The 18876-nt window shown below is 35.5% G+C and overlaps 1 protein-coding gene across 3 annotated transcripts in view; it reads right to left on the bottom strand.

Annotated features, from left to right (window-relative positions):
* Positions 1 to 4445: 4445 nt before the first annotated feature.
* Positions 4446 to 18876, bottom strand: part of HS6ST1 (heparan sulfate 6-O-sulfotransferase 1) — a 220052-nt gene continuing 205621 nt past the window's right edge. For all 3 annotated transcript variants that reach the window (XM_058189195.1, XM_058189194.1, XM_058189193.1), the window contains one exon: positions 4446 to 5354. In XM_058189195.1, coding sequence (XP_058045178.1) covers positions 4646 to 5354 — 709 coding nt within the window. In that variant the 3' untranslated portion in view covers positions 4446 to 4645. The remainder of the gene's footprint in view (positions 5355 to 18876) is intronic.

Below are 18876 nucleotides of genomic sequence, written 5' to 3'. Positions count from 1 at the left end.
CTGGTATACATAGAGGTATATACTTCTGAAATTGCTTGTTTTCATTGTCAGGGCTAGGAGCTGATTTCCTATAAGAACACAAGACTGAGTGCAGATACCACAATAGATTCCCAAAACAACAGAGAGAGCACTAATCATTCAACTGGTTAATTCATCTTTTGTAATTACTCTTCTCTGTTAAGAAATTTCACTAGGGAAAGCTGCCATCAGTCTAATCCCAGTGTACTCCAAGTTGGAAAACTTTGTCAATTATAGCTGTTTCTGGAAAGGATCTTCCAGTCATAATAAACTGACAAGAAATCTAATACATTGTTACATGAAAAATACTTAGCTGGCTTATGGCCTCAGAACTATTCCACAAATCCCCATTTAGTTCTCATTTCAGAAGGCTTCTGCAGAAAACAATTTCTTAAGTACCGTATATACTCGAGTATAAGCCGAGTTTTTCAGCACGTTTTTTGTGCTGAAAAACGTCCCCTCGGCTTATACTCGGGTCTATACGGCTTATACTCGAGTTTTGTTTTTTTTTAAGCCCCTCGGCTTATACTCGAGTATATACGGCTTATACTCGAGTTTTTTTTTTGTTTGTTTTTTCACATTTTACCGGACGGCGCGGGGAAGCCCTGCCGGTGCAGTGAGAGGGCGGGGCGGGGGAGCCGCCAGCCTTCTCAGCTGAGGGAGGGAGGGTTTCCCCTCGGCTTATACTCGAGTCCCCAGTTTACCCCAGTTTTTGGGGTAAAATTGGGGACCTCGGCTTATACTCGGATCGGCTTATATTCGAGTATATACGGTAATTTCAGTGAAGATTGAGCTAATGTGCTGGCTGGTACTGCAAAATTCTCTTTTGCTAAAAGTCCGGAGCCAATGTCCTGGAACACTAGGGAGTGCTGGGGGAAGGATGTGTGCTGTTGGAAATGTTTATAGCATTTCTTCTGTAGGGATTGCTCTGACTAAATAAGCATGCTGATTTTAAATAGCTAGAGATGTTTTCTCGACTCCCAGCACCAGCACTGCTGACATTATAAACTGCTCCTGTCAGAGTTAAGGAAAGTTCAGAAGATGATATGGAGGTTGAAAAGACTCAACAGGAGCTACCCAAAAAGTATCCTGCTATATTGTAGATAAAGGATTTTAACCATGTTTTTTCTTTACAGTATCATTGATCTGCTCTTGAACTATCTGGTCACACATCAGATAATACTCAATATAAACTTTCTTCCAATGATATTAATGAATTCTTCTGAACAGTCACATTTAGTGTTAGAATTCCATCTACCTTCCCCACACCATATCCTTATAATGATTTTAAAATCCTGGACTGATTTCCTTTATTTCTCATACCCAATCATAGCTTCTTTGCCTTTGTAGTTTGCTCTTTTTGTCCAACTTAGATGCTTTAATCAAAATTATTTTGAATAACTTAAATGTCTTTGTGATGGTATAAATATTATATCTTAGCAAAATTTGGAAAGACAACTTACTGAACTATTGTGACAGGCCATGAAATTGATATTTCCCTCTGCTGCAAGAAACTATATTGTGATAAAATGACCACACACTCACTCACTTTGGCGCTGAAGCTGACAATAATATTCAGTAGTTTTTATTTTCTTAGCTTTTACTTATAAAAACGTCAAACAAAAATATTGGAGGAAGCCTATTATCACAGGCAGATCCATTAAGGTTTTTTTATCCAGGTTGTTGTGGAAATTAAATTTAAACACACACAAAAATTAGTTTCCTTTTATCTTTATCCACAGGATGAAGAAGCCCTAGAAACTTGCTATTTGTCATACAAAGCCTAATAGAACAGGCTCTCTGCTGTTCACACTATGCATATTGATTAGTTGCTGCAGCGCATTTTTGTGTGACCATAGTGATGAACACAGTATAACACTCTGGGTAAAGCTCCATTTTCTGCATGTCAAAAGCTGCAGATGGTTTTGCAGGCAGATAATTTTGAAAAGTTTTTTTTTTATTTGTTACGAAAGTCCAGAGTTTTTCAGAGAATTAGCAGACTGTAAGTCTCCCCCCCACCATTATATTCAAATGCTTAGTTTTGATGAGCTGTGATTATGAAGGGCTTTTTCAAATACAGCAGAAAACCTTTGGATTGACTGAGCTGGCAAATATTTGTATTTAAGAACTAGCGTGTCTTTCAGGATGTAGCTCATTACAGGTCCCTTGGTATTTGTGTTAAACACTGAAGTAGATGGATAAAGTTATGTTTAAATCAAGTTTTTCTTCTGTTCTTCTCTAAATAATTCTTACTGTCCCGTGGATGAAACACAGAAGCTGCAAGCTGAGCATATATAATAGGTTGTCTAATTAGTGTACCTCATTAGAAAGAAGACCAAATCTTAAGACATGAAGTATACAGTGAAAACTGTGGGAAAGAATACAGGAAGTCCTTGACTCGTGACCACAATTGGGAACAGAATTTCTGTTGCTTCGCAAGACAGTTCTTAAGTAAGTCACACCCAATTTGCTATGGTTGTTAAGTGAACCATTGCGTTATTAAAGAATTATTCATTCTTTAAATGAATCTAATTTTTCACATTGACTTTGCTTGTTGGAAGTCAGCTTGGAAGGTTGCAAATGGTGATCACATGATTCTGGAACATTGCAACTTTCGTAAATACAAGCCAATTGCTAAGTGCCTGAATTTTGATCATGTGACCATGGAGAATGCCGCAAAGGTTGCAAATACAAGGGCCAGTTGTTAAGTCCCTGTTTTGTAACTTTGAATGGCTGCTAAATGAATAGCTGTTTGTCAAGTACTACCTATATTGAGATATGGAACCACAAGCAAGTTCCATACTTTCTTGTGCTGAAAACCATGTGGAACAAATGTATTAGCTTCTCTCTGTGATGCAGAATGAGCCTGATCTTTGAGAATCAGCTGTCAACCTTCATATTCAAATACTATCTACAATTTAACTCAGTATCCAAGAGAACAGAAACAATAAGTCATAATGACAAACACAATTTGGTTTCCTTCAGACTCTCATTTTATAAAACTGTTTAAAAACTTATAAAAGTGTTTAGAAAATAAAGAGACATAGGTTTTTGGAGAGACAGTAAATGATAATTGGATGCTTTCAAAAAGAAAAAAATGTATGGTATTGTGATTTTTTTAATGCTTAATAAGTATAAGGCTTATAAAATCAGAGCTTGAAGTCAGAACAACTGAGCACTTTTAGCCTTACATGTTCTCTTGTTTGCTTAAAAATAAGAAAGCAAGCCAGACAAGTAAAGTCTCCTTCAAGTAAGTAAATGACTTCATGGACACATCCATGCAAGATTTGTTTTTGGTAATACTGTGGAAGTGCCACCTTTATGGGATTATTTTTTTTCAAATTTTCTCATCTAATCTAAAGCCTTAGTATCCTCTAATATTATCACTCCTAAGTCCTGAGCCTGCTTAGGTTTTCAGGTCAGACATGATCAGCCAAATGCTGCCATGTGTTGATGCAATGCAGTGTCTTAAATTCAACATCAGCACTCCCATAAATAGTAGATATTATCCAGTGAAAATTAGTTGCATCTAAATCTCTCTGACATCAATCGGTAGAGATGAATTACTTCATTAAATTTTAAGTTAGCCTCATTTGACCTAGGACTTATAATGATCTAATGTTTATTGTATAGCAGTCACTATACAGCAATGGACAATATGTAATGTCAAATAACAAAAGATTATTTTGAATAATAACTGTGTCTTATTAAATCAACATCCAAACAGAGGGGAAGAATACTTGCCATCATGAGCAGAACAACCCCCAAATGATAATTTAGAATTTGCATGGGATATGTTGGCCTCAGTTGATCATATTCTTTAAATTTATTGGAGTGATACACAGCCAGTCTTTCTTTAGGAAACCATTTTTACCTCTTTGTGACAAGATCATTACAGTTAGTTTTACAAAGGATTTAATTCTCTTTAACAAAGGCTGAGAAAATGTATGCACAGATTCACCAGTTGTTTTGATAATGTAGAGTGTGTGAGTGTGAATGTATGCATGCAAAACACCAGTGCCATGTAATCCAAACTTCAGTCCCCAATTCGTAGTCCAGGCTGTAATTTGTTTGCTGAATGTTTCTTATTCTCTATTTTTAAATCTTTTTTTAGTTTGACTGCTGTTGGTTATGTATTCTGCCTTTGTTTTAGCCACAATTTCAATCTGAAGTCAAGCAGCTGGATCTGGGATCAAGTCACTGTGTGGCAGGTTCACTGCCATTATGATGATGTTCACCACTGAACATCTCATATAGACAAGGGAGGAAAACACTGATTCTTTGAAGCTCATTTGCCATTGCCGATGGAGAAGAGTGGTACAAAACTGCGCTCTATGATGTCTAGATCTGCATCTAGGAGATGAAATATGAGGTGATATTTGGCCTCAGACCTAGGGGACTACACTTGTGCATTTTAAACTCTGAGCTCACTTTTTTATTATTTTTATTTTGTTTTATTAAGAACCCCATTGGTCTTGTAAGAAACAGTAAAAAGACCCTTTGTTTAAAGAAGCATTCTACTTTCTGTTTTACAGATTGTTTTAAATAAGTTTTTTTTTAAATTCCATGTTCTTTTGTAATGGAAACACTAATATCTTGGATTTTTTTGTATAAAATTCTTTCAATGCTACCACTTCTCTATAATATGGCTCATGTAGTCCTCGGTAGGCAACCGTCCTTGTTCTTCGGTCTCTTCCCTGGGAAGTGCTTCATTCGATCGGTGAAGAAGCCTTTCTTCCCGATTCTTTATCCTCTGCTCCATCCTCTCCAGCTGCCTCTTGTACTGATAGCGCTGTTGGAAGAGATCTTTTGCATAGTCGTACAGCTGCATGTCCAAGTCATTAAGTTCTTCAATTCTCCGTATGGTCTTGGTGTCCACCTCCACTCCACCTGCTCTTGTGCTATTATACTGCATGAATGGCCTGATAAATTTTAGATTGAAAGTTCTCTCAAACAAATACTGTGTTTTTCTCTGGAATTCTGTCAAGCCAAAAAAGGCCATGTCTCTGAGATTTTTCTTGGCACTTTCCAGCAGTATCTGTGCTCGCTTGTTTTCTGGTATGAAGGACATATTATAGCAGCCTACCAAGCTTAGATCAGCCAACATCCTCACTTGGCGATTGTTAGCTAAGTTATATGGGCAATCCATGAACTCCTGAAGAGTACAGCCTGACCAGTCTGTGCCTTCATAGCATGATGGCAGCTCTTCAGGGGTTGGTGTCCGGCCATCACACATATGCAAGGATGTTTTCCAGGTAGCTCCTCGTTGGACATGCCTCCATTCACTGAGATAACGGGACACAGGATCCCTTAGCAGAGTGATGTAATAAAACTTCCTGTAAGAGAGAAAAAAATGCATGTAAGAATTACAGATTGTACACATAACTATTTTTACTTTATTATTCATTTATTAAATTTATTGGCAACCCATCTCATCACAGGGTAACTTATCCAGTGACAATTAATACTATTATTTCTTTCTTATTAATTTTTAAGGTTTACATTTGAATCATACACATTTCTTTTCCACTGGGCTCCACAGTACTAGTTTCAAGCAGTGTCAGCATATTCAGTAGAACTCAAGTGATCTGTGATCATTCAACAGTTCTTTTGGCATTAAGAATCAACTGAGATTTCATATTATTATACACATTAAATGTACATGGCAATAAGAAAGAAGGACAGGAAATAAAAAGATACAGAGGGAGAAAAATACAATACTCTATTGTGGTGGTACTTCTCATCAAAAATCACTTGTCATGAAAAGGAACACAGGATAAGCAACAGTGGGCTTTGGGCCAATAAATGACAGAATAATCATGATCAAAATTGCAGCCAAATCCTTCAGTATAATAAAACTACAGATTTATGTACCTTAGGAGACCACTCAGATTGAGAACTAGAAGACTTTTATGACACAATACAAGAAGCCATTTCTTTAGTAAAGGCTATGAATATTCCAATGGTGATGGGAGATCTCAATGCTAGTATAAAAACCCCCAAGGTAATAATAATCTTGGGGAAGAAAGATCCTCCCCAAATAAAAAATATCAGTATTGTTCTTCCAGCAAGACCAAAACTTTGTCTATCTTGAATACTTAATCAGGGCAAATGGAAAAACTGATGAATTATCAACATAAATTGCAGGAAAACATTTAAAGAACTAAATAATATTGTGACCTCAAGGGGAATGAATTTAAATTAAGAATGACCAAATGCTATGTTTAGTTAATTCTCTTTTATGACATGAAACATGGATAGTATCCTGGAAGGGTGAGAACAGACTTTGTAATGTGGCTTTTAAGGAGAATGTTGAAATCCTAGAGAAACCTCATAAAGGCCAACAAACAAAGAAAAATGTGATATTTGGTACATTTATTTAGTACTACACATTTCCGCGGGGGAAGTCTGTTCCAGAGAATGGGAATCCTGCAGAGAAGGCCTTCCATCTAATTGATGTTCCATGGAATTCGAATTGCAGGTTCCCTCAAGATATTTGAACTGGATGGGTAGACTCAATTTGGCAAGGCGGGGCCTGGATACTCGGGTGGAATGTTTCACTTTACAGCTTTTTAATCCCATCCTATTTGAATTGGGCTCAGAAGCCTCTTGGTAATTACTGCAGTGAACTCAAAGTCTGTGTTATTCTGTAATGCCAGGATTGCTGTGCCAGTAACCTGGCTGCTGCATTTTGAGCTAATGTCCTGAATCCAATGTTTTATGTCTGGTATCATTATAGATCGCTGTATTATTTGTCTTGTATCATTGACTGAAATTTTCCAACTTTCTTTGCTCTGGCCCTGCTCTAATGGGTTTCCTTTCTGTGGCATACAATAATGGTGATGTAACTTTAAATGATTATGTTCAGGAGCTCATAATGAGAGCTCTCACAGCTGCTTACCCAAGGGTATTCCATATTCATGCTCCAATGGATCAACTATAAATACACACATAAACTTGATTTCTTATTTATACTTAAGGAGAATAACAACCAGGATTTTGTTTAAAAAGCCTACCTTTATAAATCTCTATCCAAGAAAATCAAACAAACCACAAACTCCTATATAAGTCACAATTACTACTCCGTGCATAATTACTTTGAAGGAAACAAAACAAAATAAAATAAAATAAAATAAGGGAACCATGTAATTGGACAGAAATATTATCATTCTATTTGTGTAGATATTAACAAATACCAATGTTGTTATGCAAACAATAACACTTCAGGGCTAGATCTACACAGCTTTGAAAAGTAAACACTTTGTTCTGAGACAGAATTGTCAAACATTTAGGACTTCTGAAAAGTTTTATTAATTTATATTCTTTCCTTGCATTTTTACAGATAAATGGCATGGAGTAGGAGGAAAAAATTAGAGAGAATCTGCCCAATCCAAAGATTAAAAAAAAGTGACATTATGTTGTTTTCTCCCTACTTTTCTAGGTAGTTTTCCCCCCTTCTATTTCTCTCCGATTTTTTACAATTATCAGGAATTAAAGTTAATAGAATGGTACAGATCTGCTTATCATATTTTTTCTTCCCCTTGCTTTTTTTATAGTTGTGATTCTTAAACTTGAATTTCATACCATTTTACGAATACATACAGTGTATATAATTTCCTTCCGTTAGTGTATGATAATGACATTTTTAAACTTCAGCATAAATTAATAATATATAAAACTGTCAAGTTGTATTGTATTATCACAAACTTTTCATTACGGAGATTTCATACTCCACTTTGTCATATGAAATCAAATTATGTTTACATCCTGGATAACCAGTTTTTTAAAAAAAACTTATATGATTTAATTAATCTATAGCAGTCATATAAATTTGACTAATAAATATATGAAATAAAAAATAACAATGATTCATTTTTCCCAAGCAGAATACTGTTATGATTTAAATTATCAATGCTATGAAGCATTGATACAGGCAGCGATTAAAATATTAATGGAATATATAAAGATTATAAGTGATGTGAAATGTTTCATTGAGAAAGAGAGACAGACATTGATTCTGATCACTGTAACATTAAAAGTTCTGACAAGTGGATATTATTTTTCAAACCAGAGGAATTCTCAATCTCAAACTTGTTTTTCAATCTCTCTTCCCAGAAGGCAATGTAAAAAAAAAATTACTTAAATATTAAAATATTCTGTGCTATACTAGATTTAGTATATCCTGAAGTGTGCCAAGTCTGGAATGCACAATAATAATCCAGAATCCAAATATTCTGCCATTGTTATTGACATTTATGATACAAATACTGAAATTCTATATATTATAATTTAATTTAATTTAATTACTTTGTTTCTGTTTTCTATATTTGTGTTAAGTCTTGTTTATTAAATCCATCATCAATTTATTTCCAACCATGGGATTCTGATTGGCAAGGATTCTGCGCCATCTCTGGTTTTGATGGACGTAATGTCTGCCTACCAGTTTTCTTTGTACAGAAACTTGGTGTATTTAACATTAAATATTTAGCACATTGTGCTAAAAATGTACAGAAGAGAAAAATGTTTTAAAATACCACAAAGCCACTGAGAGCCATTTTCAGCAAAAAATTATGGCACTTTTTTATTTATTGGAGACACCTCCATTGAAGGAATCAATAGGAGAATTCCTTGAAGTGCAAGCAGCTGTTTCAGAAAACTACTTTTTTATGTGGACTGATAGTAGAAAAAATTAAACTCCTCTCCTCATCTTCCATAATCCTGAAGGTGCTGAGAAACCTAACAAGAAACTATCAAAATATAGGGGAAGCTTGAGTGATGATCACGATCATTCAAAGTTACAATGACACTGAATGAGTGGGACTTATAATGGGTCCTAGAGTTCTGGCTGTCCTAACTTCCCTGCGGCCATGTAATTGTGATTTGGTGCTTGCAGTTATGTTTCAGTGAGCTGTGGTCACCTGATTGCAATTTCTGATGTTCCCTGCCAACTCCCAACAATTGAAGTCAACAGAGAAGCTAGCAGGAAGTCAGCAGCTGGAGCATGTGAAGTCCTTGCTTAAAAACCAGCAGAGGTCTTGTTTAGTTATGGCAACTGGGACTGCTGGAATTGCCATTGCTAAATGGTGGGCTCATATGATGTTTATGACCATGTTGCTTAGCAATGGAATTCCTGGTCCCAACTGGTGAGGCAACCCAGGGACTACCTGTAAGTACAACTCTCTTACGGTAATTAATGTCATGTCTACTTTTACTAACTAGCGAGCAGATTGAGCACAGTAATACATTCTTTCAAAAGAAAGTGTTTATGGAGATTCTCAGTCATCCAGGTCATGGCTGTCCCAAAGGTGCTCCCTCAAGAGGCAACTGGACCTTCCCATTTCTCTTTGAAGACTTTTCGCTTCTCATCCAACAAGCTTCTTCAGCTCTGACTGACTTTCAAAAGAAAGCATTTGCATGTATACGTTGTGGTCCGCCAGCAGCCTGCAGAGCTGGCAACGGAGTTGGACAGCGATGAGGTTGAGGTGAGGCCAGGGGAGTGAGACCATTGGGGAGTGAGGTGTGGACTCCAGAGCCTCCAGAGACTGATAGTAGTGAGGCAGAGGAACAGGAGGAGCCTGTTCCTAATGCACGCATGAGAAGAGCTGCCAGAAGGAAAGAGCAGCTCAAGCAAAAAGGACGACTCAGGAGTAGGGCCAAGAGATGACTGGCCCCTCCCATAAGGCTTAAAACAGATCAGCAATGGCGTTTGGACTTTGCCGGAAAACAACGTTGGAAGCTTCATTTTCTGCTTCACGTACGTCTTGCATTTATTTTTGTGACTTTTGTGAACATTTGCCAAGAAAGGCCTTTGGCAGTTTGCCTAATTGGACCAAGGTTTGCAATAGGATTGAGGAATTTGTGTTGGGAGGAATTTGTTTTAATTTAATTGAACTATGCTGGGAATGAAGTAATTCTCAGCTGTTCGAATAAAGGGTTTTTTTTTTCACGGACTGAGTTTCCTACTACCTACTTGGGCCTGGGTCACAACAGTACAATTCTGAGGCAAGGTCAGGCAGGTTTCCTAATTGATATAGCCTGCATGGATATACTTACACAAAAATGGGATTGACAAGGCCCCTGGCTCCTATAGGCACAGCCTCCAATGGCTAAATTTCCATTGTTAATTTCCATATCACTATCTACTTCATGCCAGAAAAATGCCCCTCTCTACGGGGTTATTCATAAAGAGTAATGTGACTAACCCACCTTTCTCAGTAGCTTAATCAAAGGGTAGAGTTTGAAATTAAAGTCCTTTAGAATTAATGGGCTGGTTCATTAATGAAATTAAAGTATATTGAGATGTAAATTGAAGGTAGGAAATTATGGAAGTGGGATAAAGAAAGGAAGAAAAACAAAGAGAAGAATTAATGAAATAATTCAAAACATTTTCTCTCAGCTAGGGATATATATATACGCAAGACCAGAATAAAATCAAATACAGAATAAAACAAAACAAAGACATTAAAACTAAAATCCCACTGGCTCTGTTGTTTTCTAGATTTCTGCATTTGTTCTTTTATTGAAATTCCAGGAAATTTGTAATTGGAGTTGCTTATCTGGTTTTGTGCCAATCAGGAAAGAGATTCTCTACTCTTCCCTATGAGAAAAAAGGAACAGGAAAGGAAAAATGGAGTTGCCTACCTGAGAAAAAGGGGAAAATCTTTCAGTTCTGATTTTGATGACCTCTTCCCTCTATCTAGATTGACAGTTTAGGTTTGATTGACAGATTAAATTGATGCTTTCTTTTAATTCTTTCATATCTCTTTGTCTTGGGATAGGATTTCTTCCCATCCACTTTAGTACATGTCACCATAGTCATTAAAGAGAAGACTCTTGCCAGAGGCCAGATTCTTTTCAATTACAACCTCCATCTTCACAACTGAGTGTGCTATGTGAGGATGATGGGAACTGTACTCCAACATTCTCTGTGCATGTTTTGTAACAGTGAATTTATAAGGAATGATATTTTCCCAATAACTACATTTATCTGAAATAATGGCAGTGAATTTAAGATAATTCAACAGAAGGAAAAATGTGACCTCTCATTTTAAAGATAAATTATTTGGGGAACAAAGTCCTAGGTCTTTTCAGGTACTGTACTGGTCCATTTGGATTAACTACAATAAGCTATCATTATAAGAGTTACAAAGGCACATTTTATTTAAGTATGCATTCAGATTTTTTAAAAAGAATGAAAACAGAAAACTTGAAAATATCTTAATAGTGCAGCTTTTGCTGGATTTCCAACAGTCATCAAAGACATGGATGAGGAAAGAGTCTGCAAGAGAGAAGCTTTTACTAAATGTTGGATTCAGAACACTTGGCTGGAATTGATTTTACCACAGCTTAGCAGAAGAATGGCATTTCAATCAGTTAAAAATCATGGCAAGTCACTGGATCTTGCTCAGCAGTGGAAATCTTTCCAAATGTAGGAACTTGGAACTAGACATTCAGTTGTTCACTTTATCCTCTGATAAAGAAGGCATCAATCAATGTAATGTTTTTTTAAGCAATGGCAGGAAAATATGTTATTGACAAGCCAGGAAACAGACAAGGCATTTTCCAGAAAGATTTGGAAACCATCCAAGGGATAGCACGAAGAGGCTGTTTGGCAACCACATTCCTATTATGTATTAGGTATCACCTAAATTATCTGGTCTCTCTCAATAAAGTTAAATTTGTATTAACCTGAGTTTTTAAATCCCAGTAGGCTGAGGGGAGGTGGCAGCAGGAGACTTCCTGGAATTTACATAGACCAGGAAGCCTCTGGCATTTGGAGTTTCAGAGAAATTTGAATTTCTTCCATTTCATGACTTGTGTCACAACCAACTCACCCCAATGTAAATGCAGCAGGGTTTCTATGCTACAATTTGAGAAGCTAGAAACCTGCTTTCTGCCTAATAAGAATCATTACACTGGCTTGGTCCCCATATTTCAATACATTATGGTTTATCTTATAGCACAACTAATTGGCTAGCTTTACATGTAATGCTAAGCTATAAATCATAGGCAGCCTTTGTGTTGCAATATGCTCAATTCTTTCTGATTTAACTTTTTTGGCATTGTGACGAAGCATCTGCAAGATGAGTTGAATGTGTATTAAAACATTGTTTGGCTTAATCAGGATTTGATGAAATTGGCTAAGTTCAGAAATACGTAGCCATAAGCCATGATATGCAACCAATAATGTCTCAGTTCATATATTACAGTAAGCCAAAAGTGAACAAATCACATTATGTCCTAGTACAATGCACGAAACTGAAAGAAACACCTGGTCTAATGTTCCCATTTCCCTAATTATACACATTTTAGGCATGTGTGATTATGAAACAGGACAATGAGAAAATTAGTAGGAAGTTAGAAGTTCCAGGCAGCTTGCATGCAACCTAGCAGGCAGGTAACTACTGCTACTGGATGAGAAGAGCATGAAGCGGTGTGACAGGATGTAAGGGAGTTGGAGGGGGTATCTGAGGGTGCATGGGGAAGGCATGGAATAGATGCAAAGGTACATGGGAGTGTAAGAGGGTTTGAGAGAGTTGCGGTGACGGTCTGAGAGGGTGTATGGGAGTCCAGGAAGTTGTGTAAAGTACAGGAGTATGAGTGGCCAGTGCAGTGCAAGCACAGAAGGGGTGGGGCAGTCTTACCTCAGCAATTTGCAACCTTTCCTGCTGGCTTCCCAATAATTTACTGGGGAAGCCAGCAAGGAAGATCACAAATGGTGATCATGTGATCACAGAGTGCTGCAACTGGTTGTGTGAGCATCACCAAGTGACCAGATCATGATCACATGTTCCAGGGATATTGAGATAGTTGAAACTCTGGGGACCAGTTGCAACAACATTCGCTCAGCCTTGTCGTAACTTTGAACAGTCACTGAACAAATGGCTGTAAATCAAAGTCTATCTGTATAGGTAGAATATTATAATATATGCCTGGATGGAAGTCAAAATAATAAAGGTGGGATATAAATTAAATAAATATATTTATAGATAACTAAATAAATTCTGTCTATATCACAATCTACAAAGCAATTGTAGATATTTATTTTCTGAATTCATGGTGTCTGATTAGTAATATAAGCAGAAGCACTTTTCCTGGCCTAGACTTTTTGCAAAATTCTTAATATACTTTAGAGCAAGCTTCCCTGGGTTGATTTTTGTCCTGAATAAGAAACATGGAAGGGGATTGCTTTTTGTAAGCAATCAAGGAAATTATTGTTAAGGTGATCAGTCGTCCTCCTTTAGGGAGGAACAGTCCTTCTTTTGTAAGTTCTGTCCTCTCTCGAAAAGTGTCCTCCTACATGCCCTTCTTACAGAAGACTAATCTGTAAATCTCTGTATTCGATCAATGCTGAGCTGATCTGTTGCGTGTGATGTGACATATTTGTATTTGACATGATGATTCGTTAAGGCTCGGTACAGTGCAGCGAGACGTGATTATGAGACACATGCGCTCTGCATAGGAGAATTGTTTTGAGAGGGTGCGCCGCGCTCAAGAAAGTGCGCCGCGCTCAAGAGTGTGCGCCATGCACAAGTGGCTTTGTTTACTTCTTACCAAAATACGACACGGCACAAACGTACACATTATACTCACTTCTTTCTCAGTGAATATTCAATCATACACAGGTGAGCACAATAATTCACATTTTATTAATTCATTATCTATTTAATAATTTCCAAATATGTATTTTATTTACAAGCTTATTTGCTTATGTTATTGTTTCAGTTTTAATAATTAATTTTATTTATTCATAATGAATGTGCTTTCATCGTTTGTGTAGCTCTATATTTTATTTTTAATTTTAAATTTCATTTAGGGATGGAAAAATCAAGAAAGAGGAAATGCCATTTCAATGATAAATTGAATAAGGAATTTACATATTACAGTGTTTTCCGTATTATTGTTGCAATGAATAAAATGTTTCTTTTATTTACGATTTTTTTTTCTTCAATTTATTTGTGTCCTCCTTCTCATTGTAAAAAAGTTGGTCACCTTATTATTGTGCATTGTGATTGATTATTTCTTCAAGTTTATCCTACTTTAGGCATAGTATCATTTAATAAAGAATGTAACAGGAAGTTACTAATCTATCAAAAAAAATCAGACAGCTTACCAAATTAAATGGCATCTCACACCTGGTATATAAATATAGCAGTCTGCTAAAATATGTCCATGTGTTTTAAAAAAATCTTTGATCTAATTAATATTTTTTGTATGCTTATGTATTCCAAGACCAGAGAGCCATATGCCATATGAAATCATACATAATGGCTAGGAAGAAACAAGAAATAATCAATTCCCAGTAGATGGAAGATGTTGAGAAGACAAATTACTATGAAGAAAATAACTAAAATGCCAGCTGATACCCTTAATTGCATTATAACTGTATGCCAAGAAAGAAGTCTGACCTGACACACATTAGATATTAATAGGTATTACTACATCAAGGAGATATTTTAGGTACATTCCATAAAACAATGATGATAAGTAAAGGTTATTTTGACAGAATACCCTGCCAAGGATATATTTCTTGAGAAAAAGTTATATTTGGAACTGTTTGCCACTGTTCCATCTTTTGACAGTATTTCGTAAATGAGAAGAATTCTCAGTTCATTATGGTCTCACATTATGTTATAAATACTCTAAATAAACAAAGGAGGTAATAAATACTCTACACATACAAAAATACACTTCTCTAGAAAAGGGATTCTAGAAGTCTCTTTTATCATTTGAAATTACAACATTCAATTTCCATTTTTTTCTCCACTCTCTCATCAATCACCTTTTCTATTTCAATATTACACATTTACCCACATACATAAATAAACAATTGGTAATAAATAAATGTGCTTTCTCTGGGAAGGTGCACACCTGGCAACATTAAAAATTATTTTTTATTATATAAAATGCTGAGTAGTTTCATGAATGGACTCTTCTAACACAGATCATATCCTACTGAATACTGGCTGAAACTGTCATAGGCCACATTCTGATTCAGCAGATAACATTGGTCCAGTTGTCCCTATAGCACAGGTCAAAGGGTTAAAATGGACAATAAGGACAGTATTTTTATTTTTTTTAAAATAGTTTTTATTAAAATTTGTTTTAGCAAAATAAAAACCATAAAAGAGAACAACTGTATACAGAATCTGGTTAACTAAAGTTTAACACTAAAATGGCACCAAGATAAAGGTCAACGGAGCTTAAGAGAGATTGGATTTGAACTGCTTGTGAAAATGCAATGACTCTAAGAATGATACACTTAACTCTGTCCCCAGCTCTGCCTGCTCTTCTACAATTATAAACAAGTGGTTTCCAATCTTCTTGGCTGTATATACATTTATATTAATTAATATTTATGAGGATAAAGAATTTAATTGAATTTTAGCTGTGATCCAAAGAATAAATAAACCACAGGGGTGAAAATAAGTTGCTTTCTTGGTCTTGTGGCTAAGACCAAGTGTAAATAAGCCAATCTACAAAAAGCTGAGAAGGAAAAATATTACTTCTTTTGGGACTAAAACATGACTTTGGGTGACAGATATGAACTCCCTGCTCCAAGTTTGGAAAGCATTGTTACTGAGAAACAATGCTCAATTTTTGATAAGGTGTTCTACAGATAATGATGTAACCAGACCAATGCTGCATGACAGATCCCTGACAATGTCAGCACTGAAATATTTCCTTATTTTAAATATAGAATTGGAAAATGTAAGAAAAATGAACCAAGGAATATGATACATTTTTTTTCATGTGACAAGTGTGAATCAAGGACTTAAACAATAGCAAAGGGAGGTATCAGTGAATTTAAGTAGACCAAGAAGAGATGATTTTAAATTAAATAAGTGTATGATTCAGAGAATGAGAACTTATAAAGGAATACAGTGGTAATGACACTTAAAATCCACATAACTATTTGTTTGACTATAATCCACAAATAGACCACAAAAATGTGCCTTTTGATGGTTATCCCCACTCTATGGAACATCACTCCCCTCCCTCAGGTATGGTTGATCCCCATCCTATTGCTTTTTAAAAAAAGCCCTAAAAATAAATAGCCATAGTTAAGTAAATGAGCAATAAGGTAAAAAAATAACTGGATATATACTAGAATGATAAAATGTGAAATTAGCTAATCTACAATTTATGAAAATGCACAAAGGATTTGTAACCAACCGACACACTGTTTGATGCTATGTTTTTATGTATGTTTGTTTAAGAATAAAAAAACTTTTTTAAAAAAGCCCTAAAAATGTGTTTTTGTTACTCCATTCTGAATGGAGATGAAATCAACCATGTGGTTAATTTGAATGGGTTAGTGCTGTTATAGGGAGATGCTTTAAGGGTTTTATGTTGCGATTTTTAATGTGTAAACCACTCAGTCACCCATATGTGAGTTGGATAGCTATGTAAATTTGTTTAATAAAGACACAAATTAATTCAATAAAGACAAGATCTAATTGTTCTATAGGCATTCAAGATTTCTGACCATAATTAAAGTATCAGTCAATTTTTATTTATAGTCATAGGCCAGATTTCTGTATACAAATAAAACACTTAAAGCTAATATATTAAAAAGAAAAATATGTGATAAATTGTCTTCCAATAAATATACTGTTTGATTGTTGGTTACGAAATCAGTATATAGAGATCTGATGGCATATGTGGACTCTATGAGACACATATCCAGACTTTCTCCAGGATGATTTGTTTCCAACCTGGTCTTTTATATGTCCCATCTATGCGCGCTTCGCTACTCAATCCAATCCCATCCATCTTGCTGCTGGTGTCTTCGCTTTGCTTCCCCTTTTCCCAGCATTATTAATTTCTCAAGGAGCTGAGTCTTCACATGCCCAAATTATGATTTGAGCATGATTATTTACACCTCTAGTGATAAATCCAGATTGTTTGATTTCTTTGATTATTGATGGCATTCTTAACAACATTCTCCAACGTCTAGTTCAAAAACATAGATACTGTGAAAATTAAGTAGCAAACTGCAAGAGGTGTTTTGCTGTAAATTCAAGAAAGATGTATTAACAATGGTTGATCAGAATGCAAAAGTTGAAAAAATAGAATTTGGAATCACAGGAAGATTTTAGCTCGATAAAGACAGTATAGAAAGAGCTAGATTAACAGAGGTTTGCAAACAGATTTCTTTATTTCCAACACTTCTTTTAAGCAAGATCACTGTAGACTTTTCACATTGAAATCAATGTGGAAAACATTGGAATCAAATAGCGACCACAACATGGATATAAGAAATTCTATTACAGACTACAGAACAGACCACACATTAGTGGTACCAAATATAGAAGATAAATTTAAATAATTATAAAGAAGAGTTGTGTCAGTAAAAGGATGATTTAGAGAACATAGAATATAAGATCAATGTAAAAAATAGACTCAATATGCTTACATCAGGGGTGTCCAAACTTGACAACTTTAAGACTTGTGGACTTCAACTTCCAGAATTTGCTGGCTGAGGAATTCTGGGAGTTGAAGTCCACAAGTCTTAAAGTTGGCAAGTTTGGACACTCCTGGCTTAGATTATGCAATGGAGTACAAAGAAGCAATTGAAAGATATAAGAATTCATGAAAACTGAAACAGAAAAATATTCCTAAAATTTCAAAGAAGAAAGATCCAAGTAGCTTTCAAAACAACCCATCATGATAGCTAGGGAAAGATGAAGGATGAAAGCTTCGGGCAAAAATATAGACGAATGCGACTGAATACTGACTTTCAGTGTTAAGTATGAAAGGACAAGGAAAGATAGCTCAATCAATAATGTCAAAAAATAGAGAAAATAATAAGTAAAAAAATGAGAGATGGTTTAAAAGAAGATTAAAGAAATTGCAGGAAAATTTACAGCTAAGGTAGGATTACTCAAACATAATCACGGACAAGATCTGACAGAAGCAAATGAGGTTAAAGGAAACTGGAAAGGCTATACTGAAACTCTGTAAAAAAGGGATTACAGAATGACAGGAACATTTGTTGAAAGAATTTGGGAACTGACTCCATTAGAAAGTGAGATACGACAGGCAATAGATCAACTGTCAAATACTCAACCACTTAAAGTTGCAAGAAAAAAACAGCTAGTGCTAAGTATTCACAAATGTAAAGCAAAACTGTGGCCTTGAGATTGGTACATATGTCTATCCCATAGAAGAGAGTTACAAGTGAACATGCACTACTAAGTGTTCATTAGTATGCTAATGCAGTTCTAATTTCTCATGCAAACAAAGTTTTGCTTAAAATCTTATGAAGAAGGAGAGTCATATATGGAGAAAGAAATGCCAAATGAACAGAAAAGGCAGGATGTGAGATTAGATAGCTAAAATGATGGAGAGAGCAATAGAGAACAAATATTGATACAAGAAAACCTTTCACAACGTAGATCATTCTAAAATGTAGAAATATCAGTAATATGCCAAAATGATCGGCAATACTTTGCTTATCTGATGCAAGCAAATGATGTTCCAGAAAAAACAATAATTATGCTCACTAGACTAAGGGAAGTAGTAGGAGCAGAAAATGGATGGATGGATGGGATCAAAGAAGTTGAATATCCTACTGCTTATTACCAAAGTCTGGACAAGATGTTGAACTGTTTGTATATATGTTATCAGGAGACAAACTTGTTTCAATAACACCTGGTCCATTTAAATGATAATTTTCTTACTATAGAAATAAACAGGTTTCCCAGTTCCTTACAACTGTTAAAATTCCTCCAATTTTAAACAATCCAATTTTCTGTTACATCAAAATCAATTCTTTACATTTTAGATTAATGAACAAATCAGGAGCAGAAACACAACAAACCTTTTGCCACAATAATTAATATATAATATATC

The sequence above is a fragment of the Ahaetulla prasina genome, chromosome 6 (genome assembly GCF_028640845.1).
Source record: "Ahaetulla prasina isolate Xishuangbanna chromosome 6, ASM2864084v1, whole genome shotgun sequence".
NCBI lineage: Eukaryota > Metazoa > Chordata > Lepidosauria > Squamata > Colubridae > Ahaetulla > Ahaetulla prasina.
Note: the sequence above shows the minus strand (reverse complement) of the source record. Positions and strands in the feature narration are given on the sequence as shown.